The sequence below is a fragment of the Hemiscyllium ocellatum genome, chromosome 1, assembly GCF_020745735.1.
Source record: "Hemiscyllium ocellatum isolate sHemOce1 chromosome 1, sHemOce1.pat.X.cur, whole genome shotgun sequence".
Lineage (NCBI taxonomy): Eukaryota > Metazoa > Chordata > Chondrichthyes > Orectolobiformes > Hemiscylliidae > Hemiscyllium > Hemiscyllium ocellatum.
The window spans coordinates 97,492,949-97,516,305 of record NC_083401.1 but is presented as its reverse complement, the minus strand read 5'-3'; the positions used below and the strand labels follow the sequence as shown (position 1 = coordinate 97,516,305).

The 23,357-nt window shown below is 39.8% G+C and overlaps 1 protein-coding gene across 1 annotated transcript in view; it reads left to right on the top strand.

The window, feature by feature from the left end:
- The window catches only part of ociad1 (OCIA domain containing 1), a 31,042-nt gene extending 20,137 nt beyond the window's left edge, over window positions 1–10,905 (top strand). Inside the window, exons 6-8 of the mRNA XM_060830895.1 lie at window positions 1,263–1,447; window positions 5,554–5,712; window positions 9,966–10,905. Coding sequence (XP_060686878.1) covers window positions 1,263–1,447; window positions 5,554–5,712; window positions 9,966–10,006 — 385 coding nt within the window. The 3' untranslated portion in view covers window positions 10,007–10,905. The remainder of the gene's footprint in view (window positions 1–1,262; window positions 1,448–5,553; window positions 5,713–9,965) is intronic.
- The last annotated feature ends 12,452 nt before the right edge of the window (window positions 10,906–23,357 follow it).

The following is a 23,357-nucleotide window of genomic DNA, read 5'->3' as shown; positions in this document are numbered from 1 at the left end:
AGTGGCGACCTCCAAGTAAAGTGAAGCGAAGCTGTTGTCTCCTGCTTTCTATTTATATCTTTCTCCTGGATGGGGTTCCTGGGTTTTGTGGTGATGTCATTTCCTGTTCGTTTTCTGAGGGGTTGATAGATGGCATCTAGATCTATGTGCTTGTTTATGGCGTTGTGGTTGGAGTGCCAGGCCTCTAGGAAATCTCTGACATGTCTTTGCTTAGCCTGTCCCAGGATAGATGTGTTGTCCCAGTCGAAATGATTTTTTTTCATCCGTGTGTAGGGCTACGAGGGAGAGAGGGTCGTGTCTTTTTGTGGCTAGCTGGTGTTTGTGTATCCTGGTGGCTAACTTTCTTCCTGTTTGTCCTACGTAATGTTTGTGGCAGTCCTTGCATGGAATTTTGTAGATGACGTTGGTTTTGTCCATGGGTTGTACTGGGTCATCTACAAAATTCCATGCAAGGACTGCCACAAACACTACGCAGGACAAACAGGAAGAAAGTTAGCCACCAGGATACACGAACACCAGCTAGCCACAAAAAAACACGACCCTCTCTCCCTCGTAGCCCTACACACGGATGAAAAAAAAACCATTTCGACTGGGACAACACATCTATCCTGGGACAGGCTAAGCAAAGACATGTCAGAGAATTCCTAGAGGCCTGGCACTCCAACCACAATGCCATTAACCAACACATAGATCTAGATGCCATCTATCAACCCCTCAGAAAACAAACAGGAAATAACATCACCACAAACTCTAGGAACCCCATCCAGGAGAAAGGTATAAATAGAAAGCAGGAGACAACAGCTTCGCTTCACTTGGAGGTCGCCACTGATGATGTTACCTAGCCAGGTAATGAAACGTCTGGATATCAAACCTACAGCTCAGCGAGCAAACCTACACCCTATTATACAGGTCACTGTTTCATCTGTTTACAAAAGGCCTCTCAAAATCCTTTTCATCTCTGTACCAAACCAGACTGATCGGAGCCCGGCCCGGTTTATTACCCCTCTGAAAAAAAAATCAGGAACAGTGTATCCTTGAGCCAAGGAACAACTTTTAGAGAAAGAAATGGGGCTAGCTTTGAAAAGGGTTTAAAGGAGAATTATCAATCCTGTGATGGTAAGTAAATATATGATTGCAAGTTATGTCATGACAATATATATGTTATTTCTTAATATTGCCATCTTGCAACTTTGTTTCTCTACATCCCACTCCTTCGTCAACCTTAACCACCTAGAGGTAATATTGCTAATTTTGTATTGCAGACATTCGTATCAAAAGTCTGAATTTTCTGACAGTACTGTAGAACATCTACAACCCGAAGTGAACAGCCCTAGCACCTACTCCGATGATTATAGCTCCAGTGTCTCTGATTCAAATTATGAGCCTGTTCCATTCAGTTCTACACTCAGCGAATCAGCTCCTACAGGGGTTGTTGACACTACAGAAGGTATTTTGTGTCCTTTTGTGCTTTGTAACAGTTTAATTACAGTAAGTAACACAATTATATTTAATAAACAGTATCAATTATATGCATTCTTTTGAAGAAAATTGCAATGGATTGTTAAAGACAGATAGGTTTAACAGTAGTTCAGATTTTTTTTTGTCAACTATTTAAGTCCTTGTGCAGTATTAACCTTTGAAACATTGTTATCCATCTTATGGTTGTTTTGTACTGAAGAATTATACGGGCATCAGTGCCAGTGTTTAAATTACAAAAGGTTAAAATCTTAAAATAAAAAGCTGACCAAAAATAAAAGGCAATCATTGCAAAGTAAATAAGAAATTGAGAACATAAGAACCAAAAGAACTGTGGACACTGTAAATCAGAGACAAAATGGAAATTGCTGGAAAAGCTCGGCAGGTCTGGCAGCATCTAAGGAGAGAAATCTGAGTTCACATTTTGGATCAAGTGACCTTCCTCAGAGTTCCTCAGAACTCAGTTAACCTGCTGAGCTTTTCCAGCAAATTCTATTTTAGTCCATGAGAACATAAGAAATGGGAGCACAAGGAGACAGCTAAACCTGCTTTGCCATTCAATGGAATGGTGGCTGATCCTAGGTATCAGTTCCACTTGCCCATCTGCTCTTCATGTTCTTTAATTTCCTGAGAAACAAAACATCTGCCTTTTTTACCTTGAATATGTTCCTCATTAGAGCATCAACAATCCTCTGGGACAGAGAATTCCAAAGATTATCAGTTCTTTGAGTGGAATAAAGGTTCTTTCCATCTCAGTTTTTTGAGATCCTGTCCCCATATTCTAGAAACATGTTAACTTTTTTAAAATGTCTTTACAGTGATCATTTCTCATTCTAATTCCAAGAATATAGACCGAATTTTCTAAGCCTGTTATCATAGGCCAGCCCCATTCCGTAAATATATAGTGAACCTTCACTTCCCCTGTGTTTGAGAGTGGGGTCTGCAAAGAGGAATGACTGTGGTACAGGGAGCTATAGAATTGGTGTAGGGGAGATAGAAGTGTAGGAAATAGTATGTTTAGGAGAATAAATACTTTTGTTCCTAGCCATGAACACAAGTCCAGTGGTGCCTTTGTGGTGCTATGGTTAAGGGTATCTCCTTGGGCTGGAGAAGAACTTGGAGTGGAAGAGGAGGAAGTCAGTTGCTGTCATCTGTGCCAATGACATTTGTTAGGACTGGATAGGGGGTTCTGCTGAACAGTGAGCTAAAGAAATTAGCAGGTTATAATCTTTGGATTGCTACCTGAGCCACGGGTGAACTTGCAGAGAGTAAATACAGTCAAGGACTTAAATGTGTGGCTTAAAGATTGTTGCGGAAGCAATGGCTTTCATTTCATGGGGCCCTAGCAGCACTATTAGGCTAGAAGGGAGCTCTTTCAGTGCAACGGATTTCACTTAAACTGTGCTGGGACCAGTTTGAATAATTGGGGCTGCAGAGAGGGCTTTCAACTAAACTGGAAAGGGGCAGGGTTCAAGAGAGGGAATATGTAGACTTGCAAAGCAATAAGATAATGGCAGCACTGCAGGTAACTATATTGTTGGTAATACCCAGAGTAGGACAAGAGGTGACAAGGTGAAATTATGTTTGGGCCATGCAAGTGCGAGGCAGTGACTTTCTCCAATAAGAGCTAAGTCTGACCATCATCCCTTGATGGTATTGCCATCATTGAATCTCCCACTATCAACATACTGGGGGGTTACCACTGACCAGAAACTCAATTTGCCATATGAATACAGTGGCTACAAGAACAGGTTAGAGGCTGGAAATACTGTAATGACTCACTCACCTCAACTCTCCAAAGCCTGTTCTTCATTTACAAGGCGCAAATCAGGAGTAATGTAGAATATTCCCTGCTTGCCTGGTTTGGTGCAGCTCCAACAATACTCAAGAAACTTGCCACCATCCAGGAAAAAGCATCCTGCTTTATTAACATCACAACGATTCTCTCCATCACTGATGCTCAGTAGCAGCAGCATGTGCCGTCTACAAGATGCACTACAAAAATTCACCAAAGATCCTTAGACAGCACCTTCCCAACTCATGGCTACTTCCATCTAGAAGAACAAAGGCAGCAGGTACATGGTACATATACCAAACACCACCAACTTCATCAGCAAGGACAGTATCATCAAGCTAGTGGACCTATGCCTTACCACACACTTCATCTTCAACAACAAAACCTACAGACAAACCAATGGAACACCTTTGGGATCTCCAACATCTGGATTCTCAGCAGAAACAGTAATGCAGAGACTCAAACAAATAGCTCTGCCAACCATCCAACCTAAGTTTTGGGTCCGCTATGTGAATGACACCTTTGTCATTACTAAATGAAACAAATTAGAGGAAACCTTCAAGACCATCAATAATACCCTTACTGGCATAAAATTCAGTAAAGAGGAGGAAAACAACAACCAACTGCCATTCCTAGATGTCACAGTAGAGCGAACAGCCAATGGGGAACTTCAAACCAGCGTCTACAGGAAAACAACACATATGGACCAAACATTGAACTACAGAAGCAATCATCCCAACATCCACAAAACGAAGCTGCATCAGAACATTATTTCAATGAGCCATCGCCCACTGCAGCACAGAGGAACTACACAGAGCAGACGAAAATCACCTAGTACAGGGTATTTTGAAAGAATGGGTACCCAATGGACACAGTCCGCCGATTTCTCAGCAACAAACTCAAACAAGTAGACAAAACATGTCCAGAAACCCTAGCCATTCTCCCTACATCAGAGACATCTCGGAAATGACTGCCAGAGTACTCAGACCCCTTGGCATCATGGTAGCCCACAAACACACTAAAACAGCAATTAATGAATTTGAAAGACCCTATACAGACAAGCAAACTAATGTAGTTTACAAAATGCTGTGTAAGAATTGCAACAAACACTACATTGGACAAACAGGCAGAAAACTAGCCACGAGGATACATGAACATCAACTACAAAACAACATGACCCCTCTCATTAGTATCTTTACATGCAGATAAGGAAGGAAACCACTTTGATTGGGACAACACATCCATCCTAGGACAAGCCAAACAGAGACATGCACGAGAATTCCTAAAAGCATGGCATTTCAACTGGAACACTATCAAATAACACGTTGACTTGGACCCCATTTACCACTCCCTGAGAAAAAGAACAGGAAATTACATCACCACTGGAAATGACATCACCGACCCAAGGAAACCCAAACATAGAAAGCAGGAAACACCAGCAGTGCTTCGTCCGGAGGCTCACTGAAGATGTTACCGCGTATGGTGATGAAATGTCTGAAAATGAATCTTGCAGCTCCGCGAGCAAACCTACATCCGGAATCTCCCCGAGCTACAAATCTTCTCAAAATTTGCTAGAAAAATATTCACCTTGAATATGATTGAATGCAGCTTTTACATGGTTCATTTTATTTTTACAGTTAATATAATCTATTTTCATCAGAATGAAAGTCTTTGTGCTTTGTTTAGGGCAGAATTTTAGTCTTGGCTTTAAAAAAAATTGTTTGAATGTAAATAAGATTACAGATTTAAGTAAACTTCAAATCATTTTTCATCTTATCTAAAACAGAATGGCTGTTGTACCCACTAAAGATTTAACCATGTAATTTTATTTTCTGTTAACCTTGGAAACCTTTTTGGGAATTTCTCTTCCTAAATCAACAGTGGAGACTGAATTGTTTCACCAATGTTTGTGTGTAATAGCATTTTTTTTTCAAATCTAATCTATTATCTGATTGTCAGCACTGTTATAGAATGTGCAAATTGCAGTGACAATACTAAAGCTTATTTAATTTGAGACCTGCATCATTCTTGGAACAGAGTTGCAATTTTAGGAGCACAGTGCAAGGATGTCTGATTGACAGAAGCAGTCTAGACCAGGTCGACCCAGGTTCTCTTCAGCCTTCATTCAATCAACACTGCCAGACCCAAGCTTTTTGCAAAATTTTGTCACCTTCTGTAAAATAGCACTTGTCTGTTTTGAATTGTATTTGTATCTCAATCACTATACCATGCAGAGGTTTTATAATCTCTTCTAAAATAAGTTTATTTGCTTCTGACCACAGCACCTAGTCCAGAGATAGAAGAATCAAAGCCTCAAAGGAAATCAATGACATATGACGAACTAAGAAACAAAAATAGGGAACTATACGAAGTGACAGTGGCACAAAAGGCAGATTCGCTTCACAAACCAACTCCACAGCGATTACCTGACAACAAAGGAGGTCAAATATGGATTTTATTTTTAATTAATGTTCTTGAACTGCTGCAGTTATTCTGGTGGTGTCACCATAATGTTAGATTAGGAATGATAGAATTCTCAGTGAAAGGCATATGTAAGAAATGCAATTATTTATCTAATTTGGAAGAGAGGCTTGCCAAAGTTTGTGAATTCAGCTTTTTTTAAACTGATATTAAATCATTTCAGGCTGAATTCTATTTTTCTGATGTTGCGTCGGCCACATGGTGTATTTTAACTCATATCTAGCGAAGAAACCACGAGTCGAGTCTTTAATAGTAATAAATGATATTTATTTAACGCAATAATATAATAACAAAATACACTACAAACTAATAATTTACACTATAAGTCTAATCAATTATTTTGTGCTTTAACTTAACTCTGGATGATCAAATACCACCAGACTAGATCTTGGCCTTGGTCCACGTGGCGATTATTGTCTGTAGCTGCAGTCTGTCTGGAATTTGCAGCTTGTTTATTTCAGAGTTGATGAGTACAGTCACTTGGACCAAGGCTTGTCTCAATTTTCCAGCATGCCTCATTTACTGTCCCTTTTTTGATACGTCTTCTAGATGTTGTAACTCTACTTGCATCCACCGTTTCCTCTGCAAGTTCATTCCGCGCATGAACTACTCGGTGTAAACAAGTCGTCCCTTGTGTCTTTTGCCTCTCACCTTAAAAACATGCCCTGTAGTCTTGAAATGCCCCACCCAATGGAAAAGATACCTGCCATTCACCGTATCTGTATCCTTCATGATTTTTATAAACCTCTATGTGGTCACCCTTCAACCTCCTAGGTTCTTGTCTAATACCATTAAAATTTGTCTTACTCCTATTTAAAAACTTTAATTTTTATGGAAATCACCCTTTCTAGTACAGGTGAAAGCCATCCTTTTTCTACAAGTCTTTTCTGACCCAAAAGAGGTCCCAATGATCCACAAACTTGAATCCCTGAACAGTACACCACCTCCTCAGCCATTGAATGATCTACTTTATCTTTTTATTCTTTCCCTCATTTGAATTTGGCACGAGAAGTAAACCAGAGATTACTACTTTTAAGGTTCTGTTTTTTCATCTTCTACCTAACCTCTTATGTTCACTCTGTAAAGCCTTAATCTTTTCCTTATGTTATTTCTACCAATGTATACAATAAGTTCCAGTTTTCCATGCTCCCCTGTAACAATATGCTTTAAAAATTTTGAGACATCCTTAATCCTGGCACTAGAAAAGCAACATATTATTCAAGATTCACGCTCACTGCTGCAAAATCTCCTGTCTGTGCCCTTGACAGGAGAGTCCCCTATAACAATTTTCTCTTAAATGTTGTTGAACCCCACATAACATCGGATTCATTCTTTGTTTGTTGAATGTTGTACACTTTGAAATTCTGCCTCCATATTTAACAGCCATACCTTTAACTAGTTCTGAAAAGCCCTTAAAAAAATTCTTATTTTGATCTTGACCTACTTCTCAAAATGTATGTATTGAATCAAATTTTCACTACAATGTTTAATCAAATTTGTTACTGAAGTGTTGATTTTTATCTAATTAGTCCCACTGCTGTTTGCACAGGTGTATGTTTCAACATGAACATGCTTTATAAATGTAAATAATTTTTAATAGGATGAATAAATGCCAGTTTGTTCCTCTGCTGGAGTAGTCCATGATGAAGTTATTGATAAAATTCTCATTTTAAGTAAGAGGAGGGATCAGGAGAAATTTATTTAATTGGTTGTTGTATCATGAATCAGTTGAGGAATTTTCTCAAGAGGACAGTAGATCATTATTTGATGTTATGGGAATAGTGACGCAATTCAATTCCGCCTGGATTGTTAATGCAAAGAACTAGCCTTGGCATGATATGACCTCCTCCTACAGTTTTTAGTTACTGTATAGAAACATTTAAGTTAGATATTTCATGGACATAGGTTTGTTTGTACATCTGTAGTAGTACATCTGTACATCTAGTAGTAAACATTTTAGAATGAAAATGAAATGTACATTTTTATTTTAACCCATTGTCTATTTTCAAGCTAAAAAGTGCATGCATCTATGGTTTCACTCCAGCCTGAACAGCTGCAAATGTGTTGCTGGTCAAAGCACAGCAGGTTAGGCAGCATCTCAGGAATAGAGAATTCGACGTTTCGAGCATAAGCCCTTCATCAGGAATAAGAGAGAGAGAGCCAAGCCGGCTAAGATAAAAGGTAGGGAGGAGGGACTAGGGGGAGGGGCGATGGAGGTGGGATAGGTGGAAGGAGGTCAAGGTGAGGGTGATAGGCCGGAGTGGGGTGGGGGCGGAGAGGTCAGGAAGAGGATTGCAGGTTAGGAGGGCGGTGCTGAGTTGAGGGAACCGACTGAGACAAGGTGGGGGGAGGGGAAATGAGGAAGCTGGAGAAATCTGAATTCATACCTTGTGGTTGGAGGGTTCCCAGGCGGAAGATGAGGCGCTCCTCCTCCAGCCGTCGTGTAGTTGTGTTCTGCCGGTGGAGGAGTCCAAGGACCTGCATGTCCTCGGTGGAGTGGGAGGGGGAGTTAAAGTGTTGAGCCACGGGGTGATTGGGTTGGTTGGTTCGGGCGGCCCAGAGGTGTTCTCTGAAGCGTTCCGCAAGTAAGCGGCCTGTCTCACCAATATAGAGGAGGCCACATCGGGTGCAGCGGATGCAATAGATGATGTGTGTGGAGGTACAGGTGAACTTGTGGCGGATATGGAAGGATCCCTTGGGGCCTTGGAGGGAAGTGAGTGTGGAGGTGTGGGCGCAAGTTTTACATTTCCTGCGGTTGCAGGGGAAGGTGCCGGGGGTGGAGGTTGGGTTGGTGGGGGGTGTGGATCTGACAAGGGAGTCACGAAGGGAGTGGTCCTTGCGGAACGCTGATAGGGGAGGGGAGGGAAATATATCCTTGGTGGTGGGGTCCGTTTGGAGGTGGCGGAAATGGCGGCGGATAATACGTTGTATGCGCAGGTTGGTGGGGTGGTAGGTGAGAACCAGTGGGGTTCTGTCTTGGTGGCGGTTGGAGGAGCGGGGCTCAAGGGCGGAGGAGCGGGAAGTGGAGGAGATGCGGTGGAGGGCATCGTCGATCACGTCTGGGGGGAATCTGCGGTCCTTGAAGAAGGAGGCCATCTGGGTTGTGCGGTGTTGGAATTGGTCCTCCTGGGAGCAGATGCGGTTGGAATTGGTCCTCCTGGGAGCAGATGCGGTTGGAATCCAGCCTGAACAGTACAACACAGGCCTTGTTCCATGATAATTGAGGGACCACATATAGAAAGAGTTAGCTATGCATAAAGTTGCATTTTGAAGGATTCATTGCTGAGAATATATTTAAAAATCAGTGAGTAAGAACAAATGAATACATATTGATCTGGATTTTTCAGCCTTCGTCTGCAGGAAAATTGGTTTATTTCAAAGAAAGTTAAGGAAATTTTTGAATAGATTATTTTTTTAACGTATCCTTTTGACACTATTAGGGTCTCATTTGTTCATTAGTGTACAGTGGATGAATTGACATGGAAAGAGCATAAGCAGGGCCTCCTGAACTTAATTTGCAAAGGTTTGACATGCAGATTATGGCCCATGACAACTCTGAGACATTGCAAACAACCACTACTTGTAAAGCTGGGCTGACTCCATTGAAAACAAGAAAGGACTAGGACATACCTATCTGTGCAATGGAGCTGGTCTGCTCATGATCCAGGATGCTGGCTTGCAACCTGAAGCAGCTTGAATCCTTAAAAGATGCTGTTGAAAATTGGAAGCCACAGAAATAATATCAAGACCTTCCCACGATTTTTAAGAGTTTCCATGATGGAAATCTAGGCCAATTTATCATAATGTAAAAATAAAGTGTTGCAGATGGAATCTGAAAAGTAAAATGGAAAATACTAAAAATACTCAAGTTCTGGCAGCATCTACGGAACGATTAAGAGAGCTGATGTTTCAGGCTGATGACCCAGCAGCAGTTTTGAAAGGTTATAAACCTGTAACATTGGTACTGTCAGAGCTTCAGACTGTTTTCAGAATTTTTTTTGTTTTTACCAAAATATTGTATGATTTTTCTGTTCTGAAGAAGGGTCACTACACCTGAAACGTTGGTTCTGCTTTATCTACAAAGATGCTCCCAGACCTGCTGAGTTTCTGTAGTTGCTTCTGCTTTTGTTATAGTTTGGTTTTGTTTTACATTTATTGAGCTAATGCTTCCCACATGTTAACACTATCTCTCCTGGTCTAATTATTTTTCCAGTTGCAAAAACAAACAAGTATGGAGATACCTGGGAAGAATAAGGATACTCGTGGACAAGTAGATGGATCCAGAACGTTAGAGCTATTCATATATAATATCCTTCACAGAAATATTTAATCTGAAAGCCTGAAGAATTTTTTTTAAAGTTGATCCCAATCTGATTATACCATAAAGATTTATGATCTACTTTTTAATGGAATCCAATTGACTTGTTTACATTCCTTTCCATCAAAGACTTGTTTGTTCCATTTCTTAGCATAAAAATTATGATTGATTCAAAAACACTGCAGAAGGTTTCTTGCTGGTACTTGTATTCCTTTCTAAATGTAACGATTTATGACAGGGAAGGTATGCAAAGTAAAATATTACTTTAGTTTAAAGCTGTATTAGACAGCCTCAACATGGATGATTGTGTATTCTTAATTCTGAGCTGTGTTTTTGCTGTTAATCAAATTTAAACCAAAGTGATGGATGGACTGTATTTAAGTAATACCATGTATATTCACTTTTCAACCATGAAGCTATTGATGCAAGTATAAATTTGAAAATGAACATTACTAGATGTAAATTGTATTATTATTACATTTTTATAAAAGCTAGCCCATAATTTGCTTACTGAACAATTTTTTAAAAATCTTTTTGAACAGTTTCAATGCTTGGGGAATCCAGTTATTGGGAACTCTCAAATTTGCATAAATGTAAATCAAATTATGTTGATTGGGTGGCACCAAAGGACTTTGTAATCCTAGCAGGATGAGTCACTAGTTTGGTAACGGTGAGCTATTTTTCTAGTTTTATGTTTTACTTTTAGCCAATCAAAATTTTCAGTCGTATTACCAATTCAACAAAACCAATTCAAATGTTTTATTTCAGTACTTCGTGTTTTCCACCAATTCTTTCCCTGCAACATTGATAATAAAGTGTATAAACATGAACCAAATAGGTGGTTGGTCTTGCATAAATGGGTGTTGGGGTGAACCATGAATTGATTTGAATGTGAGAATAAGAATTTAAAATGCGTGATTTATCAGAATCCGTTGAATTGAGTGGATGAGCAAGTGTCCAGAAAAGGACTGGTTGAATCAAAAGCTGGCAAAGGTATGGTTTAAGAAGTTGACAATTTGAGGATTTCGTGCAGGAATAAGGAAGTCGGTGTCACGGGTGAAATTATAATCCCCAACATAAAGACTATGATTAGACACACTGATCAAAGTCTAGTAGTATGCAAAGGTTGTAAACATTCAGTCTGTCACATACTGAGACAGTGGGCGGTAAGGATATAATTGCAATGTTGAACTGGAGGAAATTGTGGCAATGTACAGTTTTGGTATAATGGCAGCTATTCTAATCAGCACAAAGAGACTAGTGGTGATCCTTAAGAGCTGAATTGGGGCTCAACTATTCAGCATGTTTGTTTATGACAAATAATGAGATAGCAAGTCACAGATTTGAACTTGCTGGTGGATACAAAGTTCCATCATGATGGAAACAAAATGTTACAGGAGGATTGAGTGAACAGGGAAAAACAACTTCATTTCAAAGTAACCAAATATGAGAACATTCTCTGTGGAGTAAAAAGGGATAGAACACCTTAATGGTGAGAAGTGAGAAACTGTGGAAGTCCAAAGAAGCTTGAGTGTTTATATGTAATTCATTAAAATGATCAGGTACAGAAAATAAAAGACTAGTGGAATCTTTGCCTTTTAGAATGTGAGGGGGCAAAGTCATACTTCAAATATCAAAGCTTTCCTTAGTCTATGTTCAGTAAACCATGTATAGTCTGAGGCACCATTTCTTAGGAAATATATATATGGATTGCGCACAAAATACAGTGTAGATTTATGAAAATGACACCTCGACTCAGTGTTAAAATATGAGGAGAGATTGCCACAATTTCCTGGAATTTGAAAGTTCACTGAATTGACATTTTCAAGGTACAACCTTGAACCTCTTCTTTCTCATTTTCCTGTTTAATTCCCTTCCTGTCTACCCTTCACCAAAAGTAAAATTCTCCCCATTCCAACTATATGTGCTTGTCCTCACCAAATCATTGGTAGTTCATGTTCATTAGTGTAGACAACATGCCCCTGAGTTATCTACATCAACACATTTGCCACTCCCTTTTCTTCTGTCTCCCTTCAAGTCCTTAAAAGTGAGCTCTTTGGCCAAGCTCTTTGCTCAAGCTAATGATCATAATTCTTCATCTGTCCAATGGTGTGTCTATTCTGCGTTTGTATCTCTGTGAAATATCTTAGATTTTCTTTACATTGAAAATATGTAAATGTAAGATGCTTGCTTTTATATCTACAGTCTTTGTTTTAAGCTGAAGAGTAATGGGCTAATTAGATTTTTATGGTTCTTCCAACTAATCCCAGTAATTAGCCTTTTTACTTTCTGATAAAAGGACAATTTAAGGATTTCTTCAGGGGAATTTTAGTTTTATTTAAAATTGCTTTCATTTATTTGTATCTCAGAGCAAAATTGATTCTCTTTTTGTTACATGAATACGTTGGTATAATCTGCACCAAGATCTCTATCATCATCAGATGTGAGTTGATCTTGCATAGATTTAAAACCAAGTCATTACAAAACTCACTTGTAAGCTCTATAGGGAACATATTGTAATTTGGTTCTGTGATAGAATAACTTATGACTTTAAAATACAGTATTTGTAGCTATATAATGGAAAATCTAATTTATGCTACTATTTGCTTCTTCCGCCAAAACATAAGCTTGTGAGCAATATGTAAACATGAAACAAAAGGGGTAGCAGCAGAAACATAAAATTGATGAAAAGATGGAGCAAGATTATGGTGAATTTTTGTTTTGGACTGGAACTACAAGAAGAGCTGAATAGATTGGGACTATTTTTCCCTGAAACATAGGAGGCAGAGGGGTGACCTTTTATAGAGATTTGTAAAAACATGAGGGGTGTGGATAGGGTAAATATGAGGTATTTTCCCCAGGGAGGGGGATGTCCAAAACTAGAGGGCATAAGTTTAAGGTCAAAGGGGAAAGATTTAAAAGGGACCTAAGGGGCAATGTTTCCATGCAGAGAGTGGTGCAGGTGTCTGAGAAATGAGCTGCCAGAGGAGGTGGTGGAGACTGGTATAATTACGACATTTAACAGGCATCTGGATGGGTATACAAGGGATTTAGAGGAAAATGGGCCAAGTGCTGGCAAATGGAAATAGATATATTTAGGATATCTGTTTAGCCTGAAGGAGTTGGATCAAAAGGTCTGTTTTCGTGCTGTAAAGGTCTGCTTTCAACTGGAGAAATGTGAACAGTGCTGTTCACCAGGGTTCGGTACTAGAACTACTATTTTTATATGTGCTTTTAAATTTTGGGACTTGGAGATACAGGGAGCAATTTTAAAATTTGTATTGATGTAAAACTGGAAAGTATAATGAACAGTAAGGAAAATAGTAATTGCTATGTAAATACTGTAGCAACAAAAGCAGGCCAGAGCTGGTGAAGTCTGCATTGAGTAACCCCTCACCTGACTCTTCAAAGCATGTTTACCATTTACAAAGCACAAGTAGTGTGATGAAATACTTCTCACTTTCCTGTATAAGTACAACTTCAATAATACTCAAGAAGCTTGACTCCATCCAGGGCAAAGCAGCCTGGTTGATTTGAGCACCATCTATTCTCACTACCACTGATACACAGTGTTGTCAATGTGTTGCCTACAAAATGCACTGAAATAACCCACATATGTTCCTTTGATAATGTTGTCTAACCCTGTGACCTCTAACACAAATAGGGTCAAGAGCTGTAAATGCATAGGAGTACAAAAAGCTATAGGTTCCTCCCCTCAACTGCACAACATCCTGACTTGGAATATAAAGCCATCGTGGGCACACAATCCTGGCAGCTGTTCCTAATAGTACTGTGAGTGGATCTATACTGTGTGACTGTAGCAGTTCATGAAGGTAGCTTGCCACCATCATCTCAAGCAATGAAGCTTACATTCTGTACACTATTAAGAAACCACCAATGCCATTTTCTCATGAAGAGAATATTAAAAGGAGATTAGATCATGGTGTTCACAGTGCCAAGTCTGGCCAGACTGGTTAGGGAGAAACATCAGCTTGGTAGAGGTATCTGAAGTTGGGAACACTGCTCTAAACTGAAAATGCGTTGCTGGAAAAGCGCAGCAGGTCAGGCAGCATCCAAGGAACAGGAGAATCGATGTTTCGGGCATGAGCCTTTCTTCAGGCTCATGCCCGAAACATTGATTCTCCTGTTCCTTGGATGCTGCCTGACCTGCTGCACTTTTCCAATAACACATTTTCAGCTCTGATCTCCAGCATCTGCAGTCTTCACTTTCTCCTAGAAGACACTGCTTTAAGGTAATATTCAACAATTGATTCATGAGATGTGTGTGACACTGGTTGAGCCAGCATTAATTGCCCATTTTTAATTGTCCCTGAGAAGATGGTGGTGAGCTACCTTATTGAACCAGTGCAGTCAAATTTGCTGTTAGGGAGCAAGTCGCAGGATTTTGAAACAATAACACAGTAGAAAATGCAATATATTTCCAAATCTGGATCTTGGTGGGGAACTTGCAGGTGATGGTGGTGTTCCCATCTATCTGCTGCCCTTGTCCTAGATGGTAGAGTTCATGCCTTTAGAAGGTGGTGTCTCAGGAATCTTGGTGAATTTCTGCAGTGTCTCTTGTAGGTGGTACACATTGCTGCTACTGAGTGTTGGTGTTAAAGGGAGTGGATGTTTGTGGATATGGTGCTAATCAAGTGGATTGTTTTTTTTCCCTGGATAGTGTCAAGTTTCTTGAGAGCTGTCAGAGCTGCACTCCTATGCAAGTGAGAATTGCTCCACCACACTCCTGACTTGTGCCTTGAAGAGGTGAACAGGCTTTTAGAATCAGGAGATGAGTCACTCTGCTGCAGGATTGTTTGTCCCTGACCTGTTCTTGTAGTCACAGTATTTATATGACTAGTCCAGTTCAGATTATGGCCAATGACAACTGATAGAGATGGCCACTAATACTTGTGTACCATGATAGACAAAAGAAATGATGCCATGAGAAAAACCTTTTTTGACAGTGAATTGCTACAATCTGGAATATAGTTTTTGCGAGGTGGTGGGAGCAGTTTCAGTTCTGGCTTGGAAAATGAATTGGAGTGCCATGAGAAGACGGCATTGAGTGGGACTAAGTGAATTGGACAGATATAGCTCATAGACCTGTTCTTTGTGTTTCATAGTGTAATTTTGTCAATAAATTTTTCTCTGTTTTAAAATCTAGTAGTGAACTGAATCTGGGTAATTTTCACTGTACACTTACCAAAACAAATTTCAAAGTTATAGTCTGGGGCTGCCTGCTTAAGAATGTTTTGAGTGGTCTGGCATAGTCCATAACAGATTAGGACTCTTTGCAGGATTTTAAATAGCAAGTGGTAGGTGCTAGTGTCTTTATTTCAGGTGTTGGTTTGGTTGGGTAGATAAAGCTTGGGATAGTAATACCCAAAAGTTTTCTGGATGTGGATGCGGTGACTTTGGTTAAAGTTTCGCAAGAAGTGAATAAGACCAAGTTGCAAGAATTAGCATAGAAGCTGGAATTGGACCTGCCTACTTCTGTGAGGAAAGATAATTACAGCAGTAGCTCAGCATTTAAACTTGCTGGAGTAACCATCAGAACCTAGAGATGTCAAGAATTCATTTGCAAGTGAAGCAGCAAGAGATAAGGAAAGAGCAGCAGAAATTAAACCCTTTGAGTTACGATTAAAAGCAGAAGAGAGAAAAAGAGCAGCAAAACAGAGAGGAAAAAGAGAGAGCTTTTTGAACTTCAAAACTGACGCTTAAAAAGGGACATCAGCTTAAAAGGCTGGAGATAAAGGCTGAGGGTAGGCTTAGTGAGGAAGAGCAAGCCCCTGGTAGTCAGAAGCCTACTGAGAAACTGTTTAAGTATGTTCAAGCATTGCCAAAATTTGGTGAGAAGAATGTGGAAGCCTTTTTATCTTATTTGAATAGGTAGCTAAACAAATGCAGTGCTCATTGGCAATGAGAGTTTTATTGATCCAAAAGAAACTTATAGGTAGGGCTAGTGAGGTATTCGCATCCCAATCAGAGGAGGTATCTGGGAAGTATGAGGAGGTGAAAACAACCATTTTAAGTGCATATGAGTTTGTATCTAAGGAAGGACCCAGGTCAAACCTATAATGATTTGAAAGGATCAAACAAAGTAATTTCGATAGATGAATAAGAGCTTTAAAAATTGAGTAAACCTGTGATGCCCTTAGAGAGGTAATTATTTTGGAGGAATTCAAAGATTCAGTACCTGAAGTTGTGCGAATACATGTGGAAGAGCAGAGAGTTAAAACAGCAAGGTTAGCAGCTAAAGTGACTGATGACTATGAGCTGGTCCATAAAACATGGTTTGGCTTCCAGAGTCCATTTCAGTCCATGGGGGATAGAAACTAGGGCAAAGAGAAATCCTCACATGAAAAGGAAAGGGTAGGTCTCAGTGAAGATCATAAGGATAACTTATCACAGGGTAAAAAAGAAACCCTTGAGAGGGACAAAGAAGTTAAAAAGCTCCAGTGTTTTCATTGTAATAAAGTGGGCCACACAAAATCACAGTGTTGGTGGGCTAGAAGAAAGCTTAATGTGGGAAAACTGGGCAAACCTGGGAGTTTTGTTGGACTGCTAACAAAAAGCACAAGGGAAGTTAGACAACTGCCTCAGAGTGTACAAGATGATCAGAGGTTGATTAAGGAGGAAGTGCCAGACCTGCTTAAAATATATACATCCAAGGATAAAGTTTATTCGCATAGGGCAGGAGTAATAATTCAGGAGGTTACAATATTAGGGGACACAGGATCCTCTCCGTCTGTAATACTGAGTGATGAGGAGACATGCACTCCTAAGGAATTATTGCCCGAAAAGGTACTGGTAACAGGAATTCATGGTAAGACAAAAAGTGCTCAATTATGTAAAGTGAGGATAGAGAGCCCAGAGCAGAGTGGAGAATTTGTAGGAGTACTGGATAAACTCTCAGCTCCAGGAATGCAATGTCTTCTTGCAAATGATATGGCTAATTCACCAGTAGGCATGCTGCCAGTCTAGTTGGAAAGCCACTGGAGACATGGAGAATGTTTAACCAGGAATTTTCCTTGATTGTGTGATCACAGAGGCACAAGTTGAAGCAGGAGAGATCAAAAGGCACAGATAAGGAAGCTGACATAGAGTTATCCAAAACTTAATTTGATCATATAAGTGGAGCAGAGAAGGAGCAAATAGGTAAATACCAGTATTTTTAGCTCTACTAAGCTGATTGAATTACAGCAGAAAGATAAGGAGTTAAAACAGTTATGTCAAAAGACATTTACTGAGAAAGAAAGTGAATGCATTCCTGTGTTATTACTTAACAAATGATGTCTTAATGAGGAAATGGAGACCATCATACATTCAAGTAGACGAGAAATGGGCAGAGATCCATCAAATTGTTTTGCCAGTAGGGTTTGAAAGGAGGTGCTGTGAGTGGCACATGAGCTATCACTTGGAGGTCATTTAGCAGTGAGGAAAACACAGGCTAAAATACAAAGACATTTTTACTGGCCTGGACTACACAAAGATGTGGTTGAATTTTGCCAGACATGTCAGCCAATTGGAAAACCAGTAGTAATAAAACCTGCACCTTTACTATCTATTTCAGCATTTGGGGTACCTTTCACAAGAGTCTTAATTGATTGTGTAGGTCTCCTACCTCAAACAAAAAGTGGGAATAAGTATTTGTTAACAATAATGTATGTGTGGACTAGATTTTCAGAGGCAATCTCATTACTCAACAGCACAGCTAAAAGGATTGTAAAAGAGCTATTCAAATTTTTTATTAGATACGGACTACCAATAGAGATCCAGTCAGGCCTAGAATCAAACTTCAAATCCAAACTATTTAAGGAGGTTATGGATAACTTGGGAATAAAGCAATTCAAATTACTGCATGCCATGCAAAATCGCAGTGAGCACTAGAAAGATGGCATCAAACACTGAAGACAATTGAGGGCTTATGGTCAGGATATGCAGATGATTGGGATAAGGGAGTTCTGTTTGTACTTTTTGCGATCAGTGATGCACCAAATGAATTGACCAAATTCAGTCCATTTTTGGGCATGAAATAAAAGGACCGTTAAAACTGATTAAGGAGAAGTTAATAAGTCAGGATTCAGAGAACATCCATTTGGTCTATTTGTCAAATTTTAGAGAATGATTAAATAGAGCTGCAGAGTTGGCTAGACAGCATTTAAAATTTTACAGCATACAATGAAACAGGAAGTGGATAAGAAATCACAAATACTCAATTTTGCAACTGGGGATATGGTATTGGTGTTATTTCTGGAAACAGGTGAGCCTTTAAAAGCAAGGTTTAGTGGAACGTATCAAATTGAGATGAAATTGAGTGAGGTGAATTACTTGATAAGGACTCCAGACAGGAATAAATCTCACATAATGTGTCATGTGAATATGCTGAAAAGGTATTTTGATAGGGAAGGAAAGCAAGAGGAGGTGCTGTTCCGATTAAGCAACATCCTTATAGGCATAGCTCTCTAAAGTTGGCACAGGTTCAGAAGGAGATAGAATGCATGCTCCAAGATGGCATAATCGAAGTGAGTTACAGTGACTGAGCTCACCATTGTCACGGTGCCAAAACCAGGTGGTACCCAACAGTTATGTGTGGACTATCACGAAGTCAACACTATTACAAAGACTGATGCATATCCAATTCCACGGTTGGAGGACTGTGTCGAAAAAGAGGGACAAACAACTTACATTTCTAAGTTGGACTTACTCGGAGGCTACTGTCAAGTACCTCTGTCGAGAGCAAAGGCAATTTCAGCTTTCATAACGCCAAATGGACTATATCAGTTCAAAGTCATGCCATTTGGTATGAAAAATGCTCCAGCCACATTTCAGAGAGTGACTAATAAGGTCATTGCCGGATTCCCCAACTGTGTGGTGTATATTGATGACCTGGTGATTTTTAGTCACTCATGGAAGGAACATTTACAGCATTTATTGCACTTGTTCGATCAACTTGGTGGTAAACCTAGCTGAAACTGAATTTGCCAAAGCCCAAGTCACCTTCCTGGGACATGAACAAATGGCCCCATGGGATGTGAAAATGAAAATAATTTGGGGATTTCCCATACCATCAATGACAAAAGCAGTACTATGGCTCTGGAGTTGAGTGGACTTTACTGAAAGTTTGTGCCAAACTTTAGCAGTTTTATTGTTTCACTCACCAAATTGTTTAAAAAGGACAAGAAGTTTCAGTGGACAGTGGACTGTCAAAAGGCATTTGACAGCCTAAAAACTGTGTTAACCACTGCCCCAATATTAACCACACTGGATTACATGAAGCCTTTCAAGGTGGCTATCGATGCCTGTGATGTGGGTGTTGGTGGGGTGCTCCCGCAGAAGGATGCTGAAGGGAAAGAAAGACCCATCGAGTATTTTTCCAGGAAGTTGAGCATTCATCAACAGAAATATTCAACGGTGAAGAAAGAGACTTTAAGCTTGGTGTTGGCATTACAACATTTCAGTATTTATATTACCAGCAACGCATCAGAGACAATCGTATACACTGATCACAACCCATTGACATTTGTGGAAAGATTTAAGGACAAAAATGCCAGAGTGTTTAGATGGAGCTTGTTGTTGCAGCCATTCACTTTGACAATTGTGCATGTGGCAGGTCGCAAAAACGTGATTGCTGATGGGTTATCAATGAGATACGGAGGTGTCCGGTGGTGGCCTGAATTTGCATGTGGTTGTGCATGTTTGCGTGTGTATAGTTAGTATAGTGTATGTGTGTTTAGACAACTAACTGAGTTTTGAAGGGTTAAAAATGAAGCCATCTTTTGGTATTGATGGGTTTTTTTTAAAAGGGGGGAGATGTCACAAAGCTGGTCCCTTTTATTTAAAAGCTGTTCTTTGCCTCAAGGAGACTCTGTCCTTGATTTTCTTTTCAGAGGGGCAATAAACCAGGCTGGGCTCCGATCAGTCTGGTTTGGTACAGAGATGAAAAGGATTTTGAGAGGCCTGTTGTTTATATGTAAACAGATGAGACTTCAGGCCTAAGTGGTCATGTCTTAGAAGTGACCTGAATGATGAAAGGGAAGTGGTCAGCTCTTTAGCTGAGTTGAAAAATGTGTTGCTGGTTAAAGCACAGCAGGCTGAGCTGAGCAGTTTTAGTTCAGTCTTGAACTGAAATGTTCAACACGGAATTGTGTGGAAACTCTCTCTCTTTTCTGCCCTTCAACTTCAATTGTAAGTATCTGTTCTATTTATACTGAGTTTTAAAGAGAGTTTGCTTATTGGGACTATTGTGTATATTCGGAACAGCATAATCAAGTCTATCTGGTTGAGTCTGTAGGGATTCTTTTTTCTGTTCTTTGTGTTTCATTGTGTAATTTTGTGAATAATTTTTTGACTCTTTTAAAATCTAGTAATCAACCTAACTAATTGAATCCGAGTAATTTTCACTGTACACTTATCAAAACAAATTGCAAAGTTATGCTCAGGGGCTGCCTGCTTAAGAATATTTTGAGAGTGGTCTGGCTTAGTCCATAACAACATTTGCAAAGAGTCACTATAGTCATAAGTTGGCATTCTCTCTTCCAACTTTGGGTAGTAACCACACACAGATATATTTTCTCTATTTTCTACACTTCTGTTCAAATGTCTGTATTGTTGAATTCAAGTGTTAGAATACATCTTGCAATCCCCAATTTATTCTGACGAAAACAAGGATGGGTTGGACTGAAGAATCTGTTTCTGTGCTGTATATATCTATGACTCCATAACTGTCTAACTTCATACTTTTCACCTGCTTCTCAGGGTTCAAAGATTTTATATCTCCTTTCAAAAACTTGTTTAAGACAAGCAAGCTAATACAGTAAAACTTTTAACACTTAATGAAAAAAATACATGCGCTGATCCAACAAATTGAGTTACATGGATCAACTTGAAGACAGAATTGAACTAAACAGATTGATCTTAGAAACATAAATGTGACATTGGGTGTGTGATTTATATAATTTGAATATTTAACTAATTTAAAATCCAAACTCTAAAATAGCAGTACAATAGGTTTAGGTCTGTGTCTATCAAGGGTTTAATGGTTAACTTATAAGTATTTTTGTAGCCATGGTGATTTTCAGAACATAGTGTAAGAGACAGACTTCCTGAAGAGTAAATGGAGTTTTGTTGTCCTTGATGAGTTTTATTGGTGAACAAAATAAACAGTTGTATACTAAATTTAAGGTAGAAAATCCAGAATTTTTTTGGCTTAGGGGAAACATCCACATCTTGAAGGATGTCTTTTGATTTCAGTTTGCTAAGATCTTAGCAGAAACTGGATTTGTTATACAGTTGTTCCTGAAGAAGGGAGATAATTAAGAACTCATTTTAAAAATGGATTAGGTACATAGGAATTAGAAATGGAAGTAGGCAATTCCACACTTTGAGTCTGCTCCACCATTTAAAGTGATCATGGCTGATCTTATCCTGGGAGAAAGTGAGGACTGCAGATGCTGGAGATCAGAGCTGAAACGCTCCCGGATTAACGATTTCAACACGCGGTGAGATATCGAACAATTCTTCTGCTGCTTTCGTCTCCGCACCTACTTCTTCAGCCAGGATTCTCACCCACCCTCTGACGACCCCTTCTCCCGCCTCCAATACACCCCATCCACTTGGACACCCCGTGCTGGCCTCTTACCCGCCCTCGATCTCTTCATAGCCAACTGCCGCCACGACATTAACCGCCCTCAACCTGTCCACCCTTCTTACCCACTCCAACCTCTCACCCTCGCAATGTGCAGCCCTCCCTCCGCTCCAACCCCAACCTCACTATCTAACCGGCAGACAAGGGAGGCACGGTGGTAGTTTGGCGCACCGATCTTTATATTGCTGAGGCTAAACGCCAGCTCGCAGACACCTCCTCCTACTGCCCCCTTGACCATGACCCCACCTTTCACCACCAAACTATCATCTCCCAGACCATCCATAACCTCATCACCTCAGGGGATCTCCCATTCACCGCATCCAACCTCATCGTCCCACAACCCCGCACCGCCCGTTTCTACCTCCTGCCCAAAATCCACAAACCGGACTCCCCGGCCAAAAAAAGATTCTCCTGCTCCTTGGATGCTGCCAAAAAATTTCAGCTCTGATCTTATCCTGGTCTCAACTCTATTTTCCTGCCTGCTCCCCATCATCCTTTATCCTGCTTTTCATCAGAAACATGCCTATTTCTTTCTTGAATATGTTGATTTGATTCTTCCTTCACTGCACTGTGGGACAGTGAGTTCCACAGATTCACAACCCTCTGAGAGAAGTCTTTTCTCCTCATCTCAGTTTTGAATTTACCTCTCTTCACTTTATATCTATGACCTCTTGTTTGAGAAAGTCCCACAAGTGGGAACATCTGCTCAATGTCTACCTTATCAAGTCCCTGTAGCATTTTATATATCTCCATCAGATAGCCCCCTCATTCTTCTGAACTCCAGTGAGTACAAGCTCAAGTTATTCAACCGCTTCTCATATGACAGCTCTTTCATCCCTGGAGTCAACCTGGTGAACCTCCTCTTAACAGCTTCCAGTACCACCATATCCTTTCTCAAGTAAGGAGACCAAAAGTGGACACAGTATTTACAGATGTGGTCTCACCGATGCCTTTTATAATTGTAACAACACTTCGTTTATAGTCCAGCCCTTTTTCACTAAATGCCAGGATTCCATTTGCCTTTCTAATTCTATGCTACACCTGCATACCACTTTCTGTGATTCGTACACAAAAATGTCATCTATACTGAATCAATTTGAGACTGCTTCCCATTTAAATAAAAATTTGCCTTCAATGTCAGTAGTTTGAAAGTTTCAGACCAGAAGATTTGTTTAAAATTCTGGCGAGGTTATTTGAAACTGAGATAGTCTAACCTCAGTTGGATTAAAATTCAAGGAAGAAACTATCAGATTTTCAAGGCTGGGAATTGAAGCTATGATTAGGTCAAGCCTTACAGATGTGGGAGAGAAGGAAATCCTCTCTGGTGAGCATATAAAGTGTTTGAAATTATTACATTTATATTTATATGTAAATATTTTGGTTTATTCCATCTAATCTTCATTTCTTATGTGTAATAAACTTGTTTTATTGTTGAAACTGAATCTGCAGGATTGTGTGTTGAGTTTCAGTGAAAGACCACTTCATTAATACCAATAAAACAAAATATGATTTATCAAACCAGATTTTAGTCTGGGATCTGACTTTTCCAGTAATAATACCAACCATGACCCAAATACAAAACACCAAATTGTACAACAATTCATGTCAAAATTAAATCTGATAGATAACAAAAATGC